A 25,729-nucleotide genomic window follows, 5' to 3' on the forward strand; every position below is an offset into this window, starting at 1 on the left:
CACCCGCCCCCCCCCAGGGGCCCCGCCTTCCCCAGCCCACGGTGAAACCGGGATTCAAGGGAAGAAACGGGCCCTAAGGAGCGGCCTGACAGGTGTGGGCAGGGGCAGGCGCCGCACGCCAGGCTCGGGCCGCGGGCTTCACACGGCCCGCAGAGACGGGCGCGCGAGGTCTTCGCTGCCTCTGAGCAGCAGCCCAGAGGGAAGGGCGGTGCCAGCCTCGGGAGGAGGACGAGGACGCCCCTAACTGGAAGGCCGTCCTCGGAGGACCTAGGGCGAGCCGCCTGGATCCCGGCCGCCTGACGGGAAGGGGCCCCCCGTACCTGCAGGGCCTGGGACAGTCGTACAAAATCCCTCTGCACCTGTTCGCTGGTGTCGAGCTCCGCCTGCAGCCGCAGAACCTTCGCCCTCTGCTCTGAGAGCAGGTCTGTGAGCTGGGCCTGGGGGGGCGGGACACACGGCTGGGGACACGCGGGCTCTGGACGGGGGGCAGGACGCAGGGCTGGGGACACGCGGGCTCTGGACGGGGGGCAGGACGCACGGCTGGGGACACATGAGCTCTGGACGGGGGGCAGGACGCACGGCTGGGGACACGCGGGCTCTGGACGGAGGGCAGGACGCAGGGCTGGGGACACGCGGGCTCTGGACGGGGGGCAGGACGCACGGCTGGGGACACGCGGGCTCTGGACGGGGGGCAGGATGCACGGCTGGGGACACGCGGGCTCTGGACGGGGGGCAGGACGCACGGCTGGGGACACGCGGGCTCTGCACGGGGGAGCCCCTTCCGCACCACCCGACTCGGACGTCTTCCGTGGGGCCTCACGGGCACAGAAAGGGCAGGAGGGGCCGGGGAGGGTCTCCTGCCGTCCCTGAGTCCGGCCCCGGAGGCCAGCCTCACCTTGCTCTGTTCCTGCTCGACCCGCTCCATCTCCGTCCTCAGGCTACACAGGGAGGCTGGGGAGTCAGGCAGGGCCCAGCCGTCAGGCCCGCGGCCCCCCTCCTTCCCGCCCCGCCCGGCCGCGCTCCGGCCCCTACTCACCCTCTAACACCTCTGTGCGGAAAGGAAAAAAGAGAGGTCAAGGCTCCTCCTTCTTACACACCGGCTCCTCGCTGCCCGCTCCTGGCCTCCCCGGGAGCGAGGCCGGGTGGCCCCGCTCCCCGTCCCTCACCTGTCTCCTCCCGCTGCACCCTCAGCTGCCCCTCCAGGCTGGCCCTGGCCGCCGTCTCCTCCTCCAGCGCCTCGCGGAGCGTCACGATCTCGATCCGGAGGCGCTCGGCCTCGTGCTCCCGGGCCTGCTGCTGGGCGCGCGCCTCCTGCCTCGTGAGGCGTACCAGCCGCTGCAGCTCCTGGAGGGGAGGCCGGTCACTGCCGGGGGGCGGGGGGGGGGGGCCACAGGGGCCACCGTCCCGGGAGTGCGGGCCAAGGGAGGAAACTTAAAAGGGGAACAACCTAAGCGCCCAGCACGAGGAGGTGAAGGTTTATAGCAGCCACACCGCCAGGCCCGGAGGACCCCCGCGCATGGGGCCGAGGGAGGGTCCCCCCATCCCCCGAGCAGGACACCCTTGTAATGCTCAAACCACCGAAGTTAGCACCCCGCTGCTGAGGCAGGCGTGTCTGTGTAATAGAAACCAAAACAGAGCAAGGGCGTGACCACGGGCAGGACGACCAGGAGCAGGACGACCAGGGGCAGGGCGACCAAGGCAGGGCGACCAAGGGCAGAACGACCAAGGGCAGGGCGACCAAGGGCAGGGCGACCAAGGGCAGGGCGACCAAGGGAAGAACGACCAAGGGAAGAACGACCAAGGGCAGGGCAACCAAGGGCAGGGCGACCAAGAGCAGGGCGACCAAGGGAAGAACGATCAAGGGCAGGGCGACCAAGGGAAGAACGACCAAGGGCAGGGCGACCAAGGGCAGGGCGACCAAGGGAAGAACGACCAAGGGCAGGGCGACCAAGGGAAGAGCGACCAAGGGAAGAACGACCAAGGCCAGGGCGACCAAGGGCAGGCCCGCAGCCGCAGAAGCACGGAGCACGGGATGGTGTGTCAGGAGGCAGCCGTTGCGGCTCCGGGGCGGGCAAGGGGTCCGGCTGCTCTGCGCGCTCCTAATGAACTCAGTTGACAAAGGCCGCGCACAGATCAGTGGGGACAGCTTCTTATAACCAAGACGATGATCAATTTTGTGGGTCTCACTTAAAAATAACAAACCAACCCTATTACGGCTTCCTTCATGTCACGCGTTCCGCTAACTCATTTTCTCTTCACGCCAAGGCTGGGAAGGGGGCGTGCTCCCGTTTCTCAGACGAGGAGTCGAGGGGGTGGGCCAAGGTGACGCAGCAAATACACAGCAGCCCGGATCTGTCCCCAAGCGCCCTGGTCGCAGGCCATTGCCTTTGCCGTGTGTGCAGGGCAAGGGCCAGTGGGGCGGCCCCAGGCTCTCAGCAGCCACGCTCCCCTTACCGGCACCGAGCTGGGCAGCGACTCCTCGTGGCCCCCCTCCTGCTCCAGACCCTGGGGGGCTGAAGACGGCGGCTGCTCGGCCCGGAGCCCCTGGTTTTCCTCAGTCAGCCGCTTCACCTCGTGGCTCAGGCCCTTGTGTGACGTGGCCAGCTCCGCCTGGGGACGGACAGTTAGTAGGAGGGGATGAGGGGGGACAGGGTGTCGCCAGTAGCCTGTGAGGCCAAAGCCTGAACCCTCCTCCCGACACCGCTGATGGCCAGAAAGCCCACGCCCTCCTCTGCTGAGAAAGGAAGAAGCACCCTTTATTGAGTGCCTTTGACGCCCAAGCTCTTTTTTTTTTTTTAAGTAGGCTCTACGCCCAACGTGGGGCTCGAACTCACGACACCGAGATCAAGAGTCGCATGCTCCACCAACTAGCCAGTCAGGCGCCCCTGACCCCCAAGCTCTTCATACACTCTTCTCAACGGCTTGGAGGTCACAAGGGGCAGGCCACCTCGAATGTTTTATTGGGTCCATACGGGTTTTTTTAACAGCTGCAATTAGTTACCAACTTTAAAAACAGGGGAGGGGCGCCTGGGTGGCTCAGTCGCTTACGCATCTGCCTTCGGCTCAGGTCATGATCCTGGAGTCCTGGGATCGAGTCCCACATCGGGCTCCCTGCTCAGCGGGGAGTCTGCTTCTCCCTCTGACCCTCCCCCCTCTCATGCTCTCTCTCTCCTCTCATTTCTCTCTCTCTCTCAAATAAATAAAAATCTTTAAAAAAAAAATAAATAAAAATAAAAACAGGGTGACATACAGAAGTACCCGGGTTTCTGGCTTCTCTGGACAAATCAGAAAATGCGGCAGCATCGAGCTCACATTCCCACGTGGCTCCCGTCACAGAGCCGAGGGGGCCTCCCGGCTCACCACACTGCTCTTTGCCGTCTACACCTGGCCCGACTGAATCATTTACACTTCCCGTCCGGGCTTGGGGAGCATCCGATTTTGCAAGCCTCGCTTTTAAGCCTCACTCACGACTCTGCAAGCTAGGTCCCACCATCTGGATTTCAAGGAGGCAAGGCAGGGGCTCCGAGCTGATGCATGGTGGGAACACAGAACCCCTGCTCCGACGACAGCGCCCGGGGCCCTGGAAACCTTCTATGCACCCCGCGCCGACTCCAGGGTGCAGCCAGAGTGGCTGGGGGCGCGGGGTGGGGTGGGGGTTGGGCAGGACAGGTGCCTTGACCTTTCCGCGTGCCCCTCTCTGCCAGTTCCCGTCACACTCCTGTCCCTCGTGCCCCGGCCCCCAGCCCTCACCATCTGCAGCTGAACCCGCTCCTGGGCCTGGCTCACGGTCCCCTGCAGGGTCCGCAGCAGCTGCTCTGAGTTCTGGACCTGGGCCAGGAGCACTTGCATCTGTGGGTGGAAGGAGGTGACGGTGAGGTCGGGGCCAGGAGGCAGGCAGCCAGGGGCCCTGCCGGGGCAGTGGCGACACAGCGGGGCCCCACCTGCTTGGCACAGTCCTCGTTGCTCCGTCTCAGACCCTCCTGCAGCTCGTCCCGCTCCCGGCTGACGTTCTCCAGGTCCTTCTGCAGCTGCCGCCCCTACCACAGACGCCGGCCTCAGTCTCGGCCTCCGAGTGGAGGCCTGCCTCCTGCACCTCGGCGGGGGGCGGGGGGTGGGGTGGGAGGGCGGCTCCCAACTGGCCGCCCTGCTTCTGTCGCCTGAACCCCGGCTCTAGCTCTGGGCGTGCGCACAGCAGGTGCTCAGTGAGCACTGGGGGGGGGGGTGCCTGCGCCCTGGCAGGCTGCTCCGCCCCCTCCGCTCACCTCCACTTGCAGCTGCTCCCACTGGGTGTCCGGGACAAGCTGGTAGCCGGGAGGGGGCAGGTAGATGCCCTCGGGGACCAGGGTGCCCGTGGACACCAGAGAGGCCGTCTCTTCCTGCTCGGGGCTCAGGCCCTGGCGGCTGCGGGGCAGGGTGGTGCTGCCAGCCCCGCCGCCGAGGGAGAAGGAGGAGATGGAGGCGCTGTCATCACAGTTGTGGGCGAAGGCTTCGGCCGCCGCGCCTCCGTCTCCGCTCGGCTCCTCCGGGGGCTCCAGCGGGGGCCACGGGTCCCGGGACAGGGGCAGCAACTCCGTGGAGCCGTGCAAGGAAGGGGGGTGCCGGGGCCGTCTCTAGGGGAACGGGCAGGGAAGAGGCTGGGGGGCCAGGGTCCTGCGGCGCCCCCTCTTCGCGCAGCACCCCCCGGCCGCCCCCTCACCTGGATCTCTTGAATCAGCTCCTCTGCTCTGAGCAGTTTTGCCTTCAGCTCCTCAATCTCCTGCTCCATGGGCAGCACGATCTCCCGAAGCTTCTCCGAGTCCTCATGGGCCTGGAGGGAGGGGGTTAGGCAGCCGCAGCCCCCCCCACCCCGACAGCTGGACCCCTCAGGTCTGTTCTGAGCCTCCCCTCTAAGCACGCCGGCCCTTCCAATCCTCCCAAGAAATGCTGTCCATCCCCATTTTAAAGATAAGAACACAGAAGCTCTGAGCGCTTACACGACTTGCCCAGGTCCCCCAGCACGCAAAGGGGCCGAAGTCACGACGACCTGCCTGGTGCCCACACTTGCTCCTCACCCTTTCCTTCCCCAACATCCAGTTTTACTTCTTTTATCACAGATGCTCACATGCCCTAAATTCTACAACACCATCTACATTTCTCAGCTTCCCTGTAACTAAGCACGGCCACATGACTAAGTCCCAGCTAATGAGATGTTAACGCAAACTTCCAGGGCAACTCCTTAAGGGAGAAGGTGTGCTTTTCTTTACTCCTCTTCCTCTTTGATGGTTAGACTGTGGATGTGATGGCTGGGACTGTGGCAGTCATCCTGGACCATGCGGCAATAAGCTGCCTATGGAAAAACAGTGCCATAAGAGGAACCCGGGTTCCTGATGACTTGCTGAGCTGACATCAGTCCCGGAACGTCTATCTGTGTGGACTTTAAGAAAAATAAACTTCTATCTTATTTAAGCTACTGTTGGTTCGGGTTTTTAAATCTCATTCTAACTAATATGTCCTTTACCCCCATCCGCCCCACATTGCTGGCCATTTCTTTTTGGTCTGTTTTCAGGTCTGGGATCCTGCTGAACCCGCACAGTCAATGGCCTCTGGCCATCTCCACCCGGGGGTCACACTTACTCCTCTATCCCAGGTACGGCCACTCACAAGACCGTTTCTCCTCCTATGGGCGTTAGGTCACCCACCCAGCTGTCCAAGGCCGCAATCTGCCAGTCACCCAGCCTCTTCCAATCCATGCCATTTCTACCTCTTGAATCACTCAAAAACCTGTCTGAAGCAAGCTCAGTGTAACCCTCCAAATCCCTATGTGAACAGCTGCAACAGGCAGGGTGAGTCTGCATGGCCCAAACAAAAGAAACAAAACACCTCTGGTCCCATCTGAAGCCCTGAAAGACACATGCTGTGGATGCCCATGCCCTGGGTGGCCGATGGCCGAACGCAGGGGGTGGGCCAGGACTGAACTGCCTGACTCTAGGCTTGCCGTCCTTCTGCTCGCTGCACCGGGCTCCTGCTCGGCAGGGCCCTCTCCCTCACCCCCTCCCACCCCGCCCCCCCCATGGAACTGCTCCCTAGGATTGCTGGGAATGCAAGCATCAGCCTCTGCTGGGAAGCCGTGGGTTGCAAGCCTCCTTTCTTGGGCTCCTATTTTGATCTTTGTCTCTCTACCCAGGCTGTCTTCCCGAGCCTCAGTTTCCTCCTGCGTGCAATGCGGGAAGCACCTACCCTACCTCACAGGGCTGCTGTGAGGATCAAATGAGGTAATGACGTGAACTTGCTTTGAAAGATGGAGTTTGGCAAATCAGCTCCCTACCACTGTCGGGGACACCAATAATAAAGGGGGCGATAAGACATAGACATTAGGAACAAGAATTTCAGAACCAGGCTACCTAGATGTTTTAATCCCTACTCTGCTTTTTTCTGTGCAATAACCTGGGGAGATTTCCTGAACTTCTCGAACCTCACCTTACTCATCTGTGAAATGGGTCTGATGGGGAAAGACTGGAGAGCCAGAATCCGTCAAGCAGTGTTCTCTGTGCCTAGTGCATGAGTGCTGTCCTCAAGGGTTAGCTCTCCCTTCCCCCCGCATCATCTCCTTCGTTTTGGAGGCAAACAAACCCAGCCATCCTACCAGTAAGTGACAGAGCCGGGACCCGGCCGCGTACAGAGCTAGTACGAGCCACAGCTAGCATTATCGCCGGGTGCCCTGCTCCCAGTGATCTGGGAATGGGACGCCAACACTCCCTCTGCCCCACGGCCACCCTGGCTGCCTCAACATCTTTCCAAACCCCAACCTTTTCCATCTGCTTCTCCAAGGAGTCCAGGGGGTGAGCCCGGGACAGCAGCTGCTTCAGGCGCCCCAGCTCCCGCTCCTTCTCCTCGAAGTCCCGCTGCTGCTGCAGCCGCTCCTGCTTCAGGGAAGTGATCTGGGCCTCGTAGCTGCTGATGGAGTCTGCGGAGGCAGGAAGGGCCGAGGAGGGGGAGGGTCAGGCGCTGGCCCTACGTGGGCATGGAGGGGGGCTCGCTACCGTCGCCGCTCTCGGAGCGACGGAGACAGCGGGCTCTGTGGGGAGATGGCCCTGGGCTGCAAAGCGGGGACACTACCGACGACCCCACTGGGTTGTTGGCAAACGAGATGACATCTGCAAGGTGTTCAGCCTTCCAGCCGGTACGTAATAAACGCTGAAGGTACGATCTCTATTCCCACTGATATGTACCAGGAACAAGCAGCCTCCGATAATACAGTAAATTTTTACTCTGGATCAGAGTCCGAGCTGGGCTCCGGAAATAGAGAATGAATCAAACACCAACGCTGACACCAGAAGCCCACATTCTGATGGGGAAGGCAGCTGTGGAAACAGTTACAAAACCGCGGGAGAAGAGCCCCAAGAGGACCATTCCTGGGCTTGTGGGTCCCAGAGGAAGGAGCTCTTCGCTCTGCCCGCCTGGTCGCGAGAGGACGCCGCGAGGTGAGGGAGGAGACAAAGGACAGCCGGAGTCACGGGACCAGCACGAGGAAAGGCTCAGAGGTGGGAAAGCGGCCGCTGTATCTGGGGCAGGGTGGGCACGCGCTGCAAGGGCTGGAGTGAAGGTGCCCGAGGACAGATGCTGCAAAGGGGGCACACAGTGGCAGTGGACGCCTCCCGAGGCCGAGAATGCCACACCAAGGAGTTTGGAATTTATCCTACAGGTCAGTGGGAGGTGGAGGGAATGCTGGGTGGAACAGGGCCACTTTTTTTCTTAAAGATTTTTTTTGTTCTTGAGAGAGAGAGAGAGTGTGTGCATGTGCAAGTCAGGGGTGGTGGAGAGGGAGAGAGACAGTCTTAAGCAGGCTCTACGCCCAGCACAGAGCCTGACAAGGGGCTTGACACAGGGCTCAATCTCACAGTCCTGAGATCATGACCTAGCTGAAGTCAAGAGTCGGACGCTTAACTGACTGAGCCACCCAGGCACCCCTTAAAGTTTTTTTTTTTTTTTTAAAGATTTTATTTATTTGACAGAGAGAGACACAGCAAGAGAGGGAACACGAGTAGGGGGAGTGGGAGAGGGAGAAGCAGGCTTCCCGCAGAGCAGGGAGTCCGATGTGGGGCTCGATCCCAGGACCCTGGGATCATGACCCGAGCTGAAGGCAGACGCTTAATGACTGAGCCACCCAGGCGCCCCAAATATTTTTTTTTTTTTAAATTTTAAGGTTTTAAGTAATCTCTACACCCAACGTGGGGCTCAAACTCACAACCCCGAGATCAAGAGTCACATGCTCTACCGACTGAGACTTGTAGGCTCCCCACCAGTTTTTATTTGCATAGTTATTTATTTTAACACGTACTAACATTAGAACTAAAGGTTCTCTTTCTAGACGGCCTGGGTTCAATCTTCTGCTTTCTAGCTGTATGACCTCGGGCAAGTTATCTAACCTCTCTGGGCCTCAGAGCTTCCCCTGCAAAATGTAAACAGATCCTAATTCCTACCTCACGGAGACTGTTACGAAGATTAAATACTCATGAACTGGGGCGCCTGGCTGGCTCTGTCGGAAAAACATGCAGCTCTTGATCTCGGGGTTGTGAGTTTGAGTCCTATGTTGGGTGTAGAGATTACTTAAATGAATAAAACTTAAATAAATACTCATAATTTATTTAACTCTGAATTTAACTCAGAGCCTGGCACAAAGTAAGTGCTCAATAAATGTTAACTACTGGGGCGCCTGGGTGGCACAGCTGGTTGAGCATCCGGCTTTTGGTTTCAGCTCAGGTCATGATCTCAGGGTCGTGAGGTCAAGCACTGTGTGGGGCTCCGAGCTCAGCACAGAGTCTGCTTGAGATTCTCCTTCTGCCCTGCCCCCACCCCCTGCTCTCTCTCTCAAATAAATAAATAAAAATAAACATTGAGGGGCGCCTGGGTGGCCGAGTTGGTTAAGTATCTGCCTTCGGCTCAGGTCATGATCCCAGGATCCTGGGATCGAGCCCCACATCGGGCTCCCTGCTCAGCAGGGAGTCTGCTTCTCCCTGTCCCTCTGTGCTCTCTCTTGCTCTCGCTCTCTCAAATAAATAAAATCTTAAGATAAATAAATAAATAAATGTTGACTCTTATTATGACTACAGGTATGCTCTGCATTTCGAAAGTTCACATTACACCACTTCACTTTTATTTATTTATTATTATTTTTTTAATGTATTTTTTCTTTCCTTTTTTTTTTTTTTTAAGATTTTATTTATTTATTTGACAGAGAGAGACAGCGAGAGAGGGAACACAAGCAGGGGGAGCGGGAGAGGGAGAAGCAGGCTTCCCGCTGAGCAGGGAGCCCGATGCGGGGCTCGAACCCAGGATCCTGGGACCATGACCTGAGCCGAAGGCAGACGCTTAAGGACTGAGCCCACCCAGGCGCCCTCACCACTTCGCGTTTACAAAAATCTGACATTGGTACGTGTTTTTATTAACTAAAAGAAACCAAAGAGTATTTTTCACTTTTACCAAAAAAATGGCAAGAAGTGAAAACAGTGCTGGGCGCTTGTTTTGAAGAGAGCCCTCAGAGAGGCAGCGCGCACCCTGAGCAGCCGCAGGGGCCCCGCCAGCTCCTCCTCGGAGCGCACTACACGCAGCTGCTCGGCATCCCAGAGCTGGACTGTGCGAGCATCTGTGCGTGATCTCTGTGCACCTTGTGCACACGTTAGCAAAACGTGTCGTAAGGTATCAGAAAAGCCTAAGAGGGGTTAGTTTTTGGGTCTGGGAACAGTCAAAATTTTTTTCATATAGGCCGCCTGGGTGCCTCAGTCATTAAGCGACTGCCTTCGGCTCAGGTCGTGATCCTGGAGTCCCGGGATCGAGTCCCGCATCGGGCTCCCTGCTCGGCGGGAAGCCTGCTTCTCCCTCTGACCCTCCCCCCCTCATGTTCTCTCTCTCTCAAATGAATAAAATCTTTAAAAAATTTTTTTAAATAAAAATTTTTCCATATAAATTAATGGTAATTGTGCCTCCATTTTACATGCTTTTTTGGTTTAGAAAATTTTCACAGGAACGCTCGACTTTTGGATGATGGAGGAAACCTATTGTTATTTAGGACACACTCAAGTTTCTCTTAGATGATAGGAAGTTTCTTTTCTTTTCTTTTTTTTTTTTTATTTATTTATTTGACAGAGAGAGAGACAGCAAGAGAGGGAACACAAGCAGGGGGAGTGGGAGAGGGAGAAGCAGGCTTCCCGCGGAGCAGGGAGCCCGATGCGGGACTCGATCCCAGGACCCTGGGATCATGACCTGAGCCGAAGGCAGACGCTCAACGACTGAGCCACCCAGGCGCCCGGAAGTTTCTTTTCTTTATTATTATTTTTTAAAGTTTATTTATTTAAGTAGTCTCTACACCCAGCATGGGGCTCAAACTCACAACCCTGAGATCAAGAGTTGCATGTTCTACCAACTGAGCCAGGCAAGCGCCCCTAAGTTCCTTCTAAAATAAATGTTTATGAGTTTTTAAAAAATGGATCTATTTATTGATTTATTTTTAAGGGGGGAGGGGGAGAGAGAATCTTAAGCAGGCTCCATACCCAGCGTGGTGCCCAATGTGGGGCTCGATCTTACGACCCTGAGATCATGACCTGAGCCGAAATCAAGAGTCGGACGCTTAACTGACTGAGCCATCCAGGCGCTCCTCCCCCCCAAATTGGGTCTATTTAAATAACAAATACTAAGTAGATAACAGAGTAAATTGTACGAGGAGAAAACCAGGGTGCACAGGTGGTGTGTGGATGCCTGAAATGTGGGAAATACAGCCCCAGACAAGTCTGGAGCCAGCAGTGGTTGTTTTTTTTTTTTTTTTTAAAGATTTTATTTATTTATTTGAGAGAGAGAGAATGAGAGACAGAGAGCATGAGAGGGAGGAGGGTCAGAGGGAGAAGCAGACTCCCTGCCGAGCAGGGAGCCTGATGCGGGACTCGATCCCGGGACTCCAGGATCATGACCTGAGCCGAAGGCAGTCGCTTAACCAACTGAGCCACCCAGGCGTCCCCAGCAGTGGTTGTTAGAAAAGGAAATGACACAGTGAGATGGGAATTTTAGGACGTTCACTCTGGAAGCCAATGTCAAGGCCAGGCTACCGGGCCAGACCTGCGAGAAGCCTGGGGCACAGTCCAGGGGAGTTGTCACTCTAGCAGGGGCCACGGAAGCAGAGGGTTAGGACGGGGCTGGAAGCTACTTCAGAGACTCTGGCCTCTGACTGGAGAAGGGGGAAATAAGAGCAGAGCCTGGGGGATCTGGGCGGCAGGGAGCTGGTGCATCTCAAGGACTGAGGATGGAAGGGAGATCTGAACATGTATGGGGCAGTGCCAATGTCGGGGTGCTTGGGGAAGGAAGGAAACCAGAGGGTTAGACTCACGGAGATTGAGGCTTACATGAGGCTGGTTCCAGGAACTGAAAAGTTACTCATCTTTCAGGGTTGACCAGTCATCAGTGAGGGACAAGAAATGACACCGGGCAAGGGAACAGGTCGAAGCTCGGAGCTAAACTTAGCTGGAACTCACAGAGCTGCTTCGAGCACGGGAAACACCTCTATGCAAATCAGAAAAGGGCACCCCTTCCTCTGGACCCTGAGCTAGGAGCCCTGCTAACCTAGCGCACAGCCTATCTGTGCCCCCCGACCCCTTGCTTGTCATGCACTTCCCTCTTATGGGGCCGCCGGGGAGTCTGGGAAGAGTCTCTGCCTCACCTTTCAGGATGGCCTGCAGCGAAGCCACCTCCTCTTGGCACTGCCGCTGCACTGCAGCCACGGCCTCGGCCTTCGTGCTCTCGCTCACCTCCGCCACGGCCTTCATGGTCTCCATTTCTGCCAGGGCGCCTGCCAGCTCAGCCCGCAGCTGGCCGAGCTCCTCTGACTCGGCCTCACCCTTCGCCCCTTCCTGGGGCTGGGGGTCCAGGGCTGTGGGGGACGGGGATCAACCTCTTTTCCCATCACTCCCGGGCCCCCTGTACCCGAGACCATCAAATCTACAAGTCCTGCAACCTAGTACAGCAGCCACGATCCTCGTACCTTCACCTGGCCCCGCCCCGCTCACCTGGCCCCGCCTCCTTCTCACCTCGCTAGGCCACGTGCGGCCTGGAGCCCCGCCTTCCCCCATCTTTTCCCAGACTAGACCCTCCCTTCCAATGGTCCCGCCCCTTCCCTCACTGGACCACCTCTCACCTGCCACGGGCCCTACCCCTCGACCGCCGGACCACGCCCCCTCCCCCGGTGGCCGCAGGCCCCGCCCCCTCTCTCCAGACGGCATGGCCCCGCCCCTTTCTCCAGTCTCCCCCTCACCACCCCCCCCATCCGCCGGCTCCGAGCTCGGCCCCGCCTCCGGCTCTGCCGCCCCTCGCGTGCATGGACGCGCCTTCACGTACCGGCCTCCGGCCGCCGTCGCCGGCCATCCTCGCCCGCGGCCGCCGGCGCAGCTGCCGCCATCGCCTCCGCGCAAACGGCGGGTTCCAGCACTCCCTGGTGACGGCGCTCACCCCTTCCGGGTCCCCTCGGCTGTTTCCGGATCCGCTCGGCTGTTTCCGGACCGGCCCCGGGCTCGAGGCCCCGGCCGGAGTTGGGGACTGATTGCCGAGCCCGGGCCGAAGATTTCCGAGTCCGAGTCCGAGTCCGAGCCCGGCCGCGGGCCCACGCCCCGCCCCTCCCCGCCTTCTTTCCTGGGCAGCGCTGTTCGAGAAGGGCGCCTGTCCTTCAAACCCTGAAGAAGTTCTTTCATCAAAGGCCTTCTGGCGTTTCCGCGTGACCTTGGAAGGTCTGCTCAAGTTACACCTCCTCCGGGACGCCTGTCGGCCTCAGCCTAAAGGGGGCGAAGCTCTCGCGGTCTCTTCCGAGGCCCGCAGCTAGCTCCTCCGTGGTCCCCTGGCCCCCTCCCGCCGGGGCCTGGCTCACATTACAGCGAATTGTGGCCGGGCCTGCCTGCACCTCCGCCCTGGTGGAGCGTCCCTCGGGGCAGGGCTGGGTCGGCTTCACTTTTCTGGGCGCAGGAGTCCCGCGTAGTCCGGTGGAGAAGTCAGAAACTTCTGCGTCCCCACCCCCACCTTGATATTCAACCAGTCAGGGTTTGCTGCTAATCCCCCCTCCCCCTCCCTGGGCCTCGCAAATCCCTCCTCTCCTCCCTGGGCCACTGCCCTAAATCGAGGTCTCATTATCTGTGAACTTTCCAACAGGCGACCTGACATCTTCCCTTGGACGGTGACGTGCAGCTCAAACTTAAATCCAGAATCTGGATTCCCGTTCTCCCAAACCCGTTTCTCCCTCTGTGAAGTACATTCCAGCAGTCTTTAAGTCCTGTAAGCTCTACCTGCAAAGGACTGAATATTCCAGAAGGTGTCCCTTTTTCTTTTTCTGCAGCAGTAACACCATCTCTCTCCTGAACTTCTACAACATCTCCTAACTGTTCCCCTGTGGCCCCTTTTGGCTCCTTTAGTTAATTCTCAAAGCAACTAGAGTGATATTTGCGAAACAGATCATATGTCAGCTTAAAATCTTCTAGTTCAATCCGATTTGGAAATGGGCAAAGGACAGGAATAGACAATGCACTGATGTCACAGATGACAAATATGTGCACGAAAAGATGTTCACCATCATCAGCCATTAGGGAAATGCAAATTAAAACCACAAGGAGATACCACTGCACAAAGCACACCTACCAGAATGGCAGTGATAATACCAAATGCTGGTCGGTGTGTGGGAAAAACTGGATTTCTCTTATATTCCTGATGGTAAATGTAAATGGTATAGCCACTCTGGAACAGAGTATGATAGTTTCTGGGGCACCTGGCTGGCTCAGTTGGAAGAGCATGTGACTCCTCATTTTGGGGTCCTGAGTTCCAGCCCCACCTTGGGTGTAGAGATCACTAAAACAAATAAACTTAAAAAAAAAAAAATCTGGCCAGGTTAACTCCTGCTTATAAATCCCCAGCAGTTTACTGCCCTCAGTAGCTTACTGCCCTAAGATTTTGTGTGTGTGAGGCAGAGTTTCTGGAGAAGGAGGTGAAATAATGACTATAAGGCTCTAGTCAACTCTCAGGCTTGGAGTTTATCCTGAGACCCTGGGAGCCTTTGAAGGCTGTTGAGCATGAGAAGCACATGACTATTACCAAGGAAATTCTGTGTAAAGTGTAGGCAGAAAGCAAAAGAGAAGACAGCCCAGAAAAGAGGCTGTTGAAGTGGTTCTGGTTGGGAAGGGAAGAGTCCAAAAAGAGGAGGAAGTTGATTCTAGAAATATTTCAGATGAAAACTGGACTAGCCTTGGCGACTGAGTGCATGAGAGGGAAGTGAAGAGAAAGTTTTCTTTTGCTCTTCCGAATTTCCTTCCTTTTGTGGACCTTAAAAATAAAAGGTACTTTACCAGCAATAACTGGGTTGACTGGGGAATAGCAATTCAGGACAAGCAAGCTACAGCAAAGACTATAGGCTAGCCCAACCAACAAAGGAGAGGAATGTTATTTTAGGGAGAAGGAGGAAGTTGGGAGGGGTTGTTTGGAAGAAAGCCCATTGGAGAAAAGCAGGAGTTCAGGGTGATGATGGTTTTTCATTGGCTGAGTTGCAGGGGTGGTCGATTTCTTGTAGGAGATGCAATGTACAAATGTACATCTTTTCCTGTTGGGGCCTGTAACTGATGACTCTTTCCTGTGGAGGGGTCTTCTGTTGGGTAATTGACCCGGCTTCCTATAATTGAGGTAGTGGTTCAGCGTGAGAGCTCCCCCTTCTGGCCTGGTTTCCCTTTATGAACTTTCACACTTGATACAACAAATATTTATTGAGCACCTACTAGATACCGGGGAACTAGACCGGAAAGATTCCTGTTGTGGAAGAGCCGGCGAACGTTCTGGGGCAGGAAGTAGATGAAAGATTAACAAAGAAACAAGCATATTTGGGAACTGGGCAAATGCTGGGAAGGAAATAAAACAGGGGTGTGAAATCAAAATGGGGGGGGTGTCAGGAAAGGCCTCTCTGAGGAAGTAACATTTGAATGGAGGCCTGGGGGCGCCTGGGTGGCTCAGTCGTTAAGCGTCTGCCTTCGGCTCAGGTCATGATCCCAGAGTCCTGGGATCGAGTCCCACATCGGGCTCCCTGCTCTGCGGGAAGCCTACTTCTCCCTCTCCCACTCCCCCTGCTTGTGTTCCTGCTCTCGCTCTCTGTCAAATAAATAAATAAAATCTTAAAAAAAAAAAAATAAATAAAAATGAATGGAGGCCTGGGGGATGAAAAGGAGCCAGGGGAGCGAAGAGCTGAGGAGGGATCCAGGAGGAAGAGCACAAGTGTGAAGGCTTTGTTTGGAGGAGGGCCAGGGCAGCAAAAAAGGTAGAGAAAATTTGAGGTAGAAAAAAAGCCACCGCAGCGTTCTGAGCAGGGGACTGATGTGCGCTAGTCAGGAAACCACCTGTGAGACCGATGGAAAGCTAACGAAGGTGATTGGAGGGATTTTGTTGAATGAAAGGCAAACGGGGTCCTGCCACCTCACCCTTTGCATTCCCCAATGCCCCACGCCCCCCCTCCGAGCCACCCCAAACCGACCAAAGGGAAGTGGGGGCCCTGACAGCTGGAGGGTCCCCTGGGGTTTGCCTAAAGCAAACAGGAAGCTGCAGCCCAGCGAGCCCGGGCCTGGGAACTGGCAACTGAGAGGGCAGGTCTCCTGGGTCCCTGGACCCTTTCCCTGAGTGACTACAGAGGGAAAGACAGAGATACACCCACACATGCAGAGAGAGAGAGAGAGAGAGCTAGAGGAGGAGGAAGGGGGGGGAGAGACTGCGGAGAGGGGAGGGGCAGAAGCACAGATTTCAGAGTCGGGACCCCTGAGTTCTACTGCTTATTAGTCACCAGCTCACTGTGTGACCTCAGGCAACACCCTGCCCTTTGGGGGCCTCAGTGTCCCCATTTCTAAATGGGTTCCTTCCATAACTGAAGCAGGGGATTCCTGGGGAAGAAGTGGGACACGAAGGGGCATTGGTCCCCAGTCATTTCTCGGGACTGCTGCACACGCACTTCAGGGGTAACCTGGCTTGCGCTCTCGGCCGTTGGCTGATGCTGTCTCTCATTAACTGAGGGCCTACTACGTGCTGGGCCCTGGGCTAAAAGTGCCATACGTATACTGCCCTGTTTAATCTTCACAAACGAGATTTTGAAAGCACTATTATTATCCCCAGTTTACAGAGAAAGAAACAAAAGCCGAGAAAGACGAAGCCATTTAGCCAAGGGGTGGACATAGAGGATTCAAAGTCAAGTCGGCCAGATCTCAAAGGATGTGAGATGGGCTGGTTGTATAGAGTGGGAAGAAGGCCCAAGGAATGTGGGTCGAGTGAATGAATGGGGCGTGTGCGCAAAGAGAAATGGGTTTAGAGCCTTGGGTTGAAGGAGGGAGGGGGAGAAGGATGGAGCCCTTAAAATTGGAGCCACTCAATTCAACAAATATTTATTGGGCGCCCCAGATGCCCCAAGCACTGTCCCAGAGCACGGTGCGTGCGGTGTTGAACGAGACTGAGGCTCTGCCTCAAGAGGCTTCCATTCCAGTGGGAGGAACAGAAAGTGAACAAGCAGACACACAAACAAGGTCATTTCACACGGTGCTAAGTGTCGGGATGAAAATAAAAGTGTGGCAGGGAGGAGACAAGTTTTGTGGGTCTGGAGGGGTGCACGGAGAAGGGGACTGGAGGCATGACCACCCCTTCCTCCCTGGGGGGACTGCCTACCCGCCTGCCCGCCCCCACAGACGCTCATGGTTCAGTGCCCCCCAGGCCCCCGCCTGCCCCAGCATCCCCTGCGCGGCCAAGCTGGGTGCCCCGGGGAGTCTGGCCGCCATGCCACCTCCTCTCCTTCTCTTCTTCCTCCTCTTCCTCACACCCGAGGGAGTCAGGCCCCAAAAAACACTGCTGGTGGAGGCTAAAGGTACGTCCAGAGGGTGCAGATGGAAAGAGTTGGGGCTGGAAAACCTGGGTCTGGCTGGGTGCTCTTGGGCAAGTCACTTACCCTCTCTGGGCCTTCATTTTGTTATTTGTAAAATTCAGGGAGGGGTTGGAAGGACTCTGAGAGCTCATCCACTCCCAGCTGGTGGGGTCGTTGGGTAATAACCCAGTGTGAGGAATGAAGGGGGCGAAGAGTTCCTCTCCCTCTCTCTCTCTCCTCAGAGGGAGGCAAAGCTGAGCTGCCATGCCTCAAACGTCCCTCAGATGGTCCTCCTGAGCAGCAGGCCTGGTTTCAGGGGTCTCAGTCAGAGCTGGGCCACAGGTCCCAAGGCCTGGGCATCCAGAAGGGGTCCCTGGGCGTCCAGCTGTTCGTCTTCAACGTCTCTGACCAGATGGGGGGCTTCTACCTGTGCCAGCTGGGGCCCCCTTCTGAGCAGGCGTGGCAGTCTGGCTGGACAGTCAGCGTGGAAGGCAGTGGTGAGGTCTGGGCCGGGGCAGGGAGGGGTGGACGAGAAGAGGGAGGACATCCGGCCGCTAAAACGGATTTGGAGGAAGGGGCTCGAGGGGCTGAGGGACAAGCACGCAGCTAGTTCTAGGTGGCTCCTCAGAACTCTGGTGGCTTCATGACTTCAGCACTGAGCTATCTTTCACTCTCTTCTCTCTCTGAGTTGTCATTTCTCTCTCTCTCTGTCTCTCTCTCTGGGTCTTTGTCTCTGTCTCTGCTTTTCTGGGTCTCTGTATCTCTCTGCCTCTCCTGGATGTGTCTGTATTTGGTTCTGGGTCTCTTCCTAGGGGAGCTGTTCCGGTGGAATGCTTCGGCCCTAAATGACTCAGGCTGTGGGCTGGGGAACAGGTCCTCACAGGGCCCCAAGCCCTCTTCTGGTTACCCCACAAGCTCCCAGCTGTATGTGTGGGCCAAAGACCACCCTGAGATCTGGGAGATAGACCCTGAATGTGCCCCACCCAGGGGCAGTCTGAACCAGAGCCTCAACCAAGGTAAGGTGTTGGGGAGATGCCAGGAAGTGGGGGTTCCAGGGATGGGGGATGGTGATTGGGAACTGGAGGGTTTGCAGGGAGGAGACCCAAGGATTACACTTTCCTAGCCTTGGCTCTCCTTGCCCCAGACCTCACCGTGGCCCCTGGCTCCACATTCTGGCTGCCCTGTGAGGTGCCCCCTGCCTCCGTGGCCAGAGGCCCCATCTCCTGGACCCACGTGCGCCCTAAGAAGCATAACATCTCCTTGCTGAGCTTAAACCTGAGGGAGGATGACCCAGGCAGAGAGATGTGGGTCCTGGGCACCCTCAGGGGAGGGGCTGTTCTGTTGCTGTCCCAGGCCACAGTTCGAGATGCTGGCATCTATCGTTGTTACCACGGCAACATGACCATCCAGATGCAGCTGAAGGTCATTGCCCAGTCAGGTAGAGTTTCTCCCAATTGTGGGGCATCTGTGTGGGGGCTACTGGGAAGAATTGGGAGCCAGTCAACCTTGGCTCCCCCAAACTGAGAGCTAGTACCAGACTCATCCTGAATCCCAGCTTCTATACTGACCACTGACTCTCCCTCTGTCCTCCCTTGTTTCCAAATCACTACTTTTCTGGGTCTTCTCCTACCACTGGTTGCTCCTTCCCATCCGCTTTGGAAGGGTCTTCCTCCCCCACTCCTCACTGTTGGAGCTCTGAGGCCTCGTCTTATCTCATCAGCACTTTCTCTTGTCCTTGTCCACACTCTCTTCCTGTTTGACCTCCTTTACTCTCATGGCTCCTTAGGCCAGCATGCCTTAGTGACTCAATTCCAGGCTCCGTACACCTCACCCCCAGCCATTTCCTGTCATTTGATGCCCCCGCAGGCTCAAAATATACAAAATCAAACTCAACATCTTCCCCAAGCGTAGTCTTTTGGGTGTCTCTGTGTCAGTGAAGGACCTGCCCACGGGCCGAAGCCAGGAACCTGGATATCCTTCCTTTTCCTCACCCATCCATCCATCAAACTGGTCACAGTGCTCTGCCCCTTCTGTCTCCCTTAATACAATCGTCCCATGCTACCCTAACCACAGTTCTCAACCTCAACCTCAAATTTCACTCCACACTTCACTCCAGTACACTGCTGCTTCCCACCTCTAAGTTCACCTTGTGAACTTGACTCTGACCTTCACTTTTGGAACATGACTGTCCTTAATTGCAGCAGGAAGCTTATCATCATGCTCCCCTGAATCCTAACATAGAATCTGACTGTAGTCATGGTTTGTTGCATAGATACTGCCCCAGGCCCAGATCAGGCTCTGGGGCGCAGTCCCTAACCTCAGAGGAAGGGAGGCCAGCCCTCCTTGTAGCTTGTGATTCTGAAGATCTGTGTCTTGTCCATGTTCCCCAGACTTATGGCCCTTTGAGGTCTTGAGGCTGGGAAGCAACACGCCAGCCTGGGGTCCCCGTCTCATAGCTGCTTCTCCCCAGCAGTAAGGTATTGGCTGCTAGAGACTGGTGGCTGGAAAGTCCCTGTTGTGCCATTACTTTATCTGATCTTCTGCCTGGGTTCCCTGGTGAGTTTTCTTCATCTTCGAAGAGGTGAGTCATGTCCCCCAGCCCATCTGCCCAACCTACCCCATCTTCCCCAGGATGGCCCACACTGGCCAGTCTGACAACCACCTTTCTCTCCTCCCATACCTCCCCCACGGACCTCCAGTCCTGCTCCCCACTCCTCTAACCGCCCTCCAAACTCACCGGGCCCCTGGGACTTTGAAGTCCCTTCCCCTCCATTGACCCAAGTGACCTCCCCAGTGCCCCGCCAATCTTCACCCTGCCTCCTCTGATCACGCCCCTTAACTCTCACCAGCCCTGATCCTCAGGAGGAAAAGAAAGCGAATGACCGATCCCACCAGAAGGTAATGACGCGAGAGCCCCCGCAGTCTCCCATCCCTGCACTTTTGCTCAAAGCTTTGCACTTACTGTTTCCTCGGCTCAGCGTGTCATTTCCCACCTCTACCGTTGAAATACTGCCCCAGCTTCAAAGCCCAGCTCCAAAGCTACCTCCCCTTGTGAAGACTCCTTGGAGTGACCCCAGACCCCCTCCGTAGGCTGCGGCAGAACAGAGGAGCTAAATACACGTGACTACATTTTATCCTCTGAGGGCCAGGTCTCACAGTGCTACCCCCCTTCCTCCGCCAGGTTCTTCAAAGTCACGCCCCCCCCGGGAAGCGGGGCCCAGAATCAGTATGGGAACGTGCTCTCCCTTCCCACGCCCTCCTCTGGCACGGGTAGGAGGCACCGCCAGGTCTCGGACTCCGAGCTAGAGCCCCACCCCTTTTCCTCGTCACTCCAATCCCCGGAGCGCCCAGCCTCCCCGAGCTCGGAACTCCGCCTTCAGAAAAAAGAGCCCGCCCCGGGGCGCGGAGTCCCGCCCAGATCCGAGCCCCGCCCCTAGCACCAGAGCCCGCCCCCAGAGTTCATGGCCCCGCCCCCAGGGCGCGGGACCTGAAGTCCCGTTCCGAGAGCCGCACCGCCCCCGAGACCGAGGCCACGCCCCCAGGTGTAGATCCCGCCCCTTCGGCTCAGGGCGAGGGTTGGGGGCGCCCAGCGGCGAAGGCCCCCTTGGAGCCGGGAGCTTCCCGTCCCCTGGCCACCCTCGCAGACCCTTAGCCTTGACCACCCCCATCTCTTCTGTCCCGCTACAACGCTCCTCCCGCCAGGACGCGCCCTGAGGTGGGCTGCAGGCCTGGGGGCCGCCGTGCAGTCTTACGGAAGCCCGCGCAGCGACGTCCCGGAGCCCGGAGCCGCGGGGTCCCGGAGCCCGCCGCCGGCAGGTGATTGATTGTGGGGCTGGAGGGGTGTTGGAGCGGTCTGCGGCTGGAATACTGGACTGGGGCCTGGAGGAAGGGGGCTGTGACTCGGTTCCCACTCACATACCGAAACCCAGGCCCAGAAGAAGGGGAGGCCTATGAGGAGCCAGACAGTGAGGAGGACTCCGAGTTCTACGAGAATGACTCCAACCTTGGGCAGGACCAACTCTCCCAGGGTAAGACTGCGCCCCCCGCGGCTCCCCCACCTTCTCAGCGCTGGGCTGTGGGCCCTCGCTGGACCCACTCCTTCTCCACCAGATGGCAGCGGCTATGAGAACCCTGAGAATGGGGCCTTGGGTCCTGAGGATGAAGACTCCTTCTCCAGCGGTAATTTGGGGTCCTTGTGGGGCCTCAGAGGCTTGGCAGGACCCAGACGGCCGTGGAGCCCCTACAGGGCAGGAATGGCCCCTGGAGTTGTCTGTTTTCCTGCAGCAGCCGAGTCTTACGAGAATGAGGATGAAGAGCTGGCCCAGTCAGTCACCAGGACAGTAGGTATGTGTGAGGACCGTCACATTAATGTGGGCTGTGGGGTGGGGGGAGTGTATGTGTGAGCTGGAGGCCAGGAGGAATAACTTCCTTTCTCTTCTCTAGACTTCCTGAGCCCCCATGGGTCAGCCTGGGACCCCAGCAGGGAAGCAACCTCTCTTGGTGAGAAATGCTAGGAACCATCCTGCCATGGGCCGATTGGGTTGACCTGGCTCTCACCTCTGACTCCAGGCTCAACCTCAACCTTGACCTTGACTCTGACCCCAGGTGTAATTCTGGCCTTGGATCGATTCTTAACACTAACCTCAACCCCAATCCTGATCCCAGGATTTACCCCATCCCTAACTAGGAACATCAACTCTGATCCCCCTGTGATTCCAGCCTGGATTTTGACCTCTACCTCACGCCAGCCCCCCTACAAACCGCAGCTTTGGCCCTAGTTGTCTCTATAGCCTCCTCACGGCTCTGACTTTGACTTTGACTTCTGCCAGTTCTGTTCTTGACAGTGATCATAAGCTAACCCACATCTGACCAAACCCTTAACAAGGGTCTTGAATCTGACACCGACCCTAATCTCTCCTTCCTAGTACAGCATGGGTCAAGCCCTCCACCTTCCTCTGCCCGTCCCATTCCCTCTGTGTCTTAGGCTGCACTTCCCTTCCCCAAGTCCAGGGTGGCTCTAGGCCTCCAACTCTCCTGCCCAAGCAGGCTCCCAGTCGTACGAGGATATGAGAGGGATCCTGTACGCAGCCCCCCAGCTCCGCTCCATCCGGGCCCAGCCTGGTCCCAACCATGAGGAAGGTGGGTGCTTCTGCTTCTGTCCCCTGTTGTCCTCTGAGTCTCACCCCCTCCCAGCCTACTTCTGGGTCTAGCTGTATCTTACCCTTCCTGGTGCTAATCAGATGCAGACTCCTATGAGAACATGGACATGGATAATCCCAATGGGCCAGAGCCAGCGTGGGGAAGAGGAGGCCACATGGGCACCTGGAGCACTAGATGATTCCCTTCAGGTGAGCCGGGAACTGCCTTCTAAGGAAGGGGGAGAAAGAAGGAGATGAGTAGGGGTGGAAGTGATTCTCAGGGAGGGAGAGAGGAAAGGGTTCCCAAGACCTGGTGTTCGGGGAAGGGGGGGGCGGGCTTCTGGAACCTTCCCATCACCATTTCTTCTCCATAGCCTGGGCCTCCTTAGGCCCCTGAGATCCATACCTGGTTCTGAAATCTGGGACCCTGAGCAGACAGCATCAACCTCTGGAGCGACGTTGCCTCGGATGTGTGTGTGTGTGTGTGTGTGTGTGTGTACGTGTACCAATGAAACTTTGGCTCCCTTGCACTCCCCCAATAAACTCAATGACTTCTTCCGATCCTTTGATGTAAATGCCCTTGTATGGGAGGGGAAGGGAAGGTGAGGATGCGTGTTCTCCATCCCCCTCTCGAATCCAGCAGAGGAGGGAGAGCTGAATCCTGGGTACAAAGGAGGGGCCTTTTCCCTCCAGTGGCTTGGCCTGCCCCTGTCTCCCTCACTTGCCTGCCATGGCCACCGTCCAGTTGTTCAGTGATCGTTGCTTCAGCGGCCGTGGGGGCCCAGGGAAGAGGAAGCCGGCCAGGAATGCGCGGTCATCACTGGCCTTTACCGAGCATCTCCTCTGTTCCCACGCCCGTCAACCCATTTCATCTCTACAATAATCTCACAAGGTCATCGAGCACTTAGGTGCCAGAATTGTATCTTAAGTATTTATGTCTATTTTACGTATATAGTATATATACATACATACATATATATATTTATAGGTTTATGTATATTAGCTCATTTTATTTTCATAACCAACCCTATTTCAGAGGTGAGAGTCTGAGGCAGAGAAGCTGAGGAACATGCCCAAGGCTCACCTAGCTGGGGTCAGCGCTCGAACTCAGACAGTCTAATTCCAGAGCCTATACTCAGTCTTGACACTCTCCCTTTCTGGCTGCAGTTTTGTAGATGGGAAACTGAATGTCAGAGAGGCAAGTGACATGTCTAAGGTCACATGACTGGCGCTTCGCAGCGCTAGATGTGAACCCAGAAATCTGGCTGCAGTCCTAGCCAGTGTGCCTACTCTCTGATAAACTACTACTTCTTCTTTTTTTTTAAAGATTTTATTTATTTATTTGAGAAAGCACGAGCCGGGGCGGGGGGTTCAGGGCAGAGGGACAAGCAGACTCCCCGCTGAGCACGGAGCCCAATGCCCGGCTCCATCTCACGACCCTGAGATCGTGAGCTGACCCGAAATCAAGAGTCACTTAACCGACTGAACCACCTAGGCGCCCCTCCAGAATTCCTTTTCTTAATGCACCAGTTCTGTCTTCATAATGTCTTGTTTTTTAGAGCCTCTATTCCTTCTTTATCTCTGAATGTTTAAAACTTAACTTTCTCTGTATTAACACTATTATTATGTGCCTGGCATCATTCTAATAAGTGCTTTACAGGTAGCATCTCATTTTATCTTTGCAACAATCCTACGAGGGAGGGACGCTAAAATTATTCTCATTTTACAGCTGAGAAGACTGAGTCACAGAGAAATCAAATACTTCGATTGCTAACTGACCTTAGGTAACTTGCTTAAGCTCAATGACCCTCAGTAGTCCCAATTATAAAACAGCATTAGGGAGGGGGCATGGTGTGGTTACTATTATCTGTACAACGGGTTGGATTTTCCTGTGGTGGTGTCATCGTGGAAGGTTTTTTGACCTCTTTGTGTTTCTCCTGCCTACAGGAGTCCCCGGGGCCCCACTGCCATCCCTGGGGGCCAGCTTGCCACAGTCTTAGAGGCAACACAGGTTTCTTACCATTTTATTCATGAGTGAGTATCTCAGAGCAGGTGTTCGTACCAGAGGTTTGGTTGGAATCCGAGCCCATACTTTGGTGAACCTTGGGTTCACCTGCAGTGACTTTTCCCATGCACTCCCTGTTGGGTGGCTTGCTTCCATACTGCATCCCAGGGCCTGTGGATGGATTTTTTTTTCTCTGTCTCCTGCGCCCAGAACAGACAGCCCATTCTCAGCTCCTAGCTTTGTGCAGGGCGCTCAGTTTCAGTTCTGTGCTGTTCCTGGGACCTCAGTTTGACCTCTGTCCCCATGTGGGGCTTAAAACCCCAATTCTCGGGGGGGTTCCTGGGTGGCCCAGTCGTTAAGCATATGCCTTCGGCTCAGGTCATGATCCCAGGGTCCTGGGATCGAGCCCTGCGTCGGGCTCTCTGCTTGGCTGGGAGCCTGCTTCTCCCTCTCCCTGCCACTCCCCCTGCTTGTGCTCTCTCTCTCTCTCTGTTAAAGAAATAAATAAAATCTTTTTTTCTTTTTCTTTCTTTCTTTTTTTTTTTTTAAGGGAGAAGCAGGCTCCCCGCCGAGCAGAGAGTCCCATGCAGAGCCAGATCCCAGGACCCTGGGATCATGACCTGAGCTGAAGGCAGACACTTTTTTTTTTTTTTAGATTTTATTTATTTATTTGACACACAGAGAGAGAGCACAAGCAGGGGGAGCGGCAGGCAGAGGGAGAGGGAGAAGCAGGCTCCCCGCTGAGCAGGGAGCCTGATGTGGTGCTCAATTCCAGGACCCTGAGATCATGACCTGAGCCGAAGGCAGACGCTTAACTGACTGAGCTACCCGGGCACCCCCAGAAGGCAGATGCTTAACCAGCTGATCCACCCAGGCACCCCATAAATAAAATCTTAAAAAAAAATCTTTAAAAAAAAAGAATAAAAAAAAGCAATACTTACTAAATTTTGTGTAGAGTATGTTTAGAGTTTGGGAGGTGGGATACGAACCTCCAGCATTACCTTGGGCTTCCATTTTGGACCCAGTCCCTGTGGCAAAGAAAAACAAATTAGTAAGAAATCCAGATCTAGGGTGCCTGGGTGGCTCAGTCGTTAAGCGTCTGCCTTCGGCTCAGGTCATGATCCCTGGGTCCTGGGATCGAGCCCTGCATCGGGCTCCCTGCTCTGCGGGAAGCCTGCTTCTCCCTCTCCCACTGCTTGTGTTCCTTCTCTCGCTGTGTCTCTCTCTGTCAAATAAATAAAATATTAAAAAAAAAAAAAAAAGAAATCCAGGTCTAGCTCAGCATTCAAACTCCCACCTTACCCTTCGGCCAAAATAAGCTTTCCCTATTGCCACAGTCCCCGCCATTCCCTATTACCCTTCATCCACCTGCTTTATTCCATTTAGCTTTCCTGCCTGGGCCTGAAACATCTGAGCATGTGACTCTGGGGGAAAACATCCTGCCTTCTTGGGCGTGAATCCATGTCGGCGTCTTCTCTGTGCCCCTGGTACCAAGCCAGGTGGTGGCAGAGATCAGGAGCTCCAGAAATGAGTGGGGAAGGAGGGAAGGACCAATTTGGAAAGCCCTGAGAGGCAGAGTGCAGAGGATGGAGCCCCTCCTAGCCCCGCCCCCCCAGGGGAGGTCTGGGGGGGGGAGCTCAGAAGCAGAGGTGTGGCAGTTCCAGCCAGTGCTCTGGGATCAGACTGTCTTGGTTTGAATCCCAGCTCCCC

At 56.2% G+C, this 25,729-nt stretch overlaps 2 protein-coding genes and 1 long non-coding RNA gene across 12 annotated transcripts in view; 2 read left to right on the forward strand and 1 right to left on the reverse strand.

Moving 5' to 3' along the window:
• The window catches only part of RABEP2 (rabaptin, RAB GTPase binding effector protein 2), a 13,686-nt gene extending 700 nt beyond the window's left edge, over positions 1-12,986 (reverse strand). Inside the window, exons 1-12 of the mRNA XM_036066648.2 lie at positions 12,358-12,986; positions 11,684-11,893; positions 6,786-6,943; positions 4,697-4,807; positions 4,263-4,610; positions 3,942-4,037; positions 3,751-3,849; positions 2,455-2,610; positions 1,167-1,344; positions 1,037-1,048; positions 896-951; positions 321-437 (exon numbers count right to left, since the gene is read on the reverse strand). Of these exons, the coding sequence (XP_035922541.1) occupies positions 321-437; positions 896-951; positions 1,037-1,048; positions 1,167-1,344; positions 2,455-2,610; positions 3,751-3,849; positions 3,942-4,037; positions 4,263-4,610; positions 4,697-4,807; positions 6,786-6,943; positions 11,684-11,893; positions 12,358-12,418 (1,602 nt within the window). The 5' untranslated portion in view covers positions 12,419-12,986. The remainder of the gene's footprint in view (positions 1-320; positions 438-895; positions 952-1,036; positions 1,049-1,166; positions 1,345-2,454; positions 2,611-3,750; positions 3,850-3,941; positions 4,038-4,262; positions 4,611-4,696; positions 4,808-6,785; positions 6,944-11,683; positions 11,894-12,357) is intronic.
• A 3,769-nt stretch (positions 12,987-16,755) lies between these two features.
• CD19 (CD19 molecule) lies at positions 16,756-22,575 on the forward strand. 10 transcript variants are annotated; one of them, XM_036066619.2, is made up of 15 exons: positions 16,756-16,879; positions 17,119-17,373; positions 17,689-17,892; positions 18,021-18,314; positions 19,347-19,457; positions 19,726-19,774; positions 20,058-20,146; positions 20,579-20,692; positions 20,806-20,904; positions 20,987-21,055; positions 21,161-21,220; positions 21,320-21,376; positions 21,923-22,015; positions 22,117-22,224; positions 22,389-22,575. In XM_036066619.2, exons 1-14 carry the CDS (start codon positions 16,792-16,794, stop codon positions 22,212-22,214), a joined length of 1,680 nt encoding a protein of 559 aa, XP_035922512.1. In that variant the 5' UTR covers positions 16,756-16,791; the 3' UTR covers positions 22,215-22,224; positions 22,389-22,575. The 10 variants fall into 10 exon arrangements, 7 of the variants coding, with proteins under 7 accessions (XP_035922512.1, XP_035922517.1, XP_035922527.1 ...); XM_036066624.2 differs by having other exon boundaries at positions 21,164-21,220; XM_036066634.2 differs by having other exon boundaries at positions 19,350-19,457; positions 21,164-21,220.
• Positions 22,576-23,703: 1,128 nt separating this feature from the next.
• Positions 23,704-25,084, forward strand: LOC144382065 (uncharacterized). The gene is made up of 3 exons (XR_013448456.1): positions 23,704-23,798; positions 23,962-24,048; positions 24,570-25,084. It is a non-coding gene; the product is annotated as an uncharacterized LOC144382065 (long non-coding RNA).
• The last annotated feature ends 645 nt before the right edge of the window (positions 25,085-25,729 follow it).

The sequence above is a fragment of the Halichoerus grypus genome, chromosome 6 (genome assembly GCF_964656455.1).
Source record: "Halichoerus grypus chromosome 6, mHalGry1.hap1.1, whole genome shotgun sequence".
Taxonomy (NCBI): domain Eukaryota; kingdom Metazoa; phylum Chordata; class Mammalia; order Carnivora; family Phocidae; genus Halichoerus; species Halichoerus grypus.

Excerpts from the sequence above, each read along its gene's own strand:
- CD19 (XM_036066607.2), top strand. The coding sequence starts at position 16,792 with ATGCCACCTCCTCTCCTTCTCTTCTTCCTCCTCTTCCTCACACCCGAG. Across the intron at positions 19,458-19,725 it reads TTTTCTTCATCTTCGAAGAG|CCCTGATCCTCAGGAGGAAA; the intron begins GTGAGTCATGTC and ends AACTCTCACCAG. Across the intron at positions 21,221-21,319 it reads GTCAGTCACCAGGACAGTAG|ACTTCCTGAGCCCCCATGGG; the intron begins GTATGTGTGAGG and ends TCTCTTCTCTAG.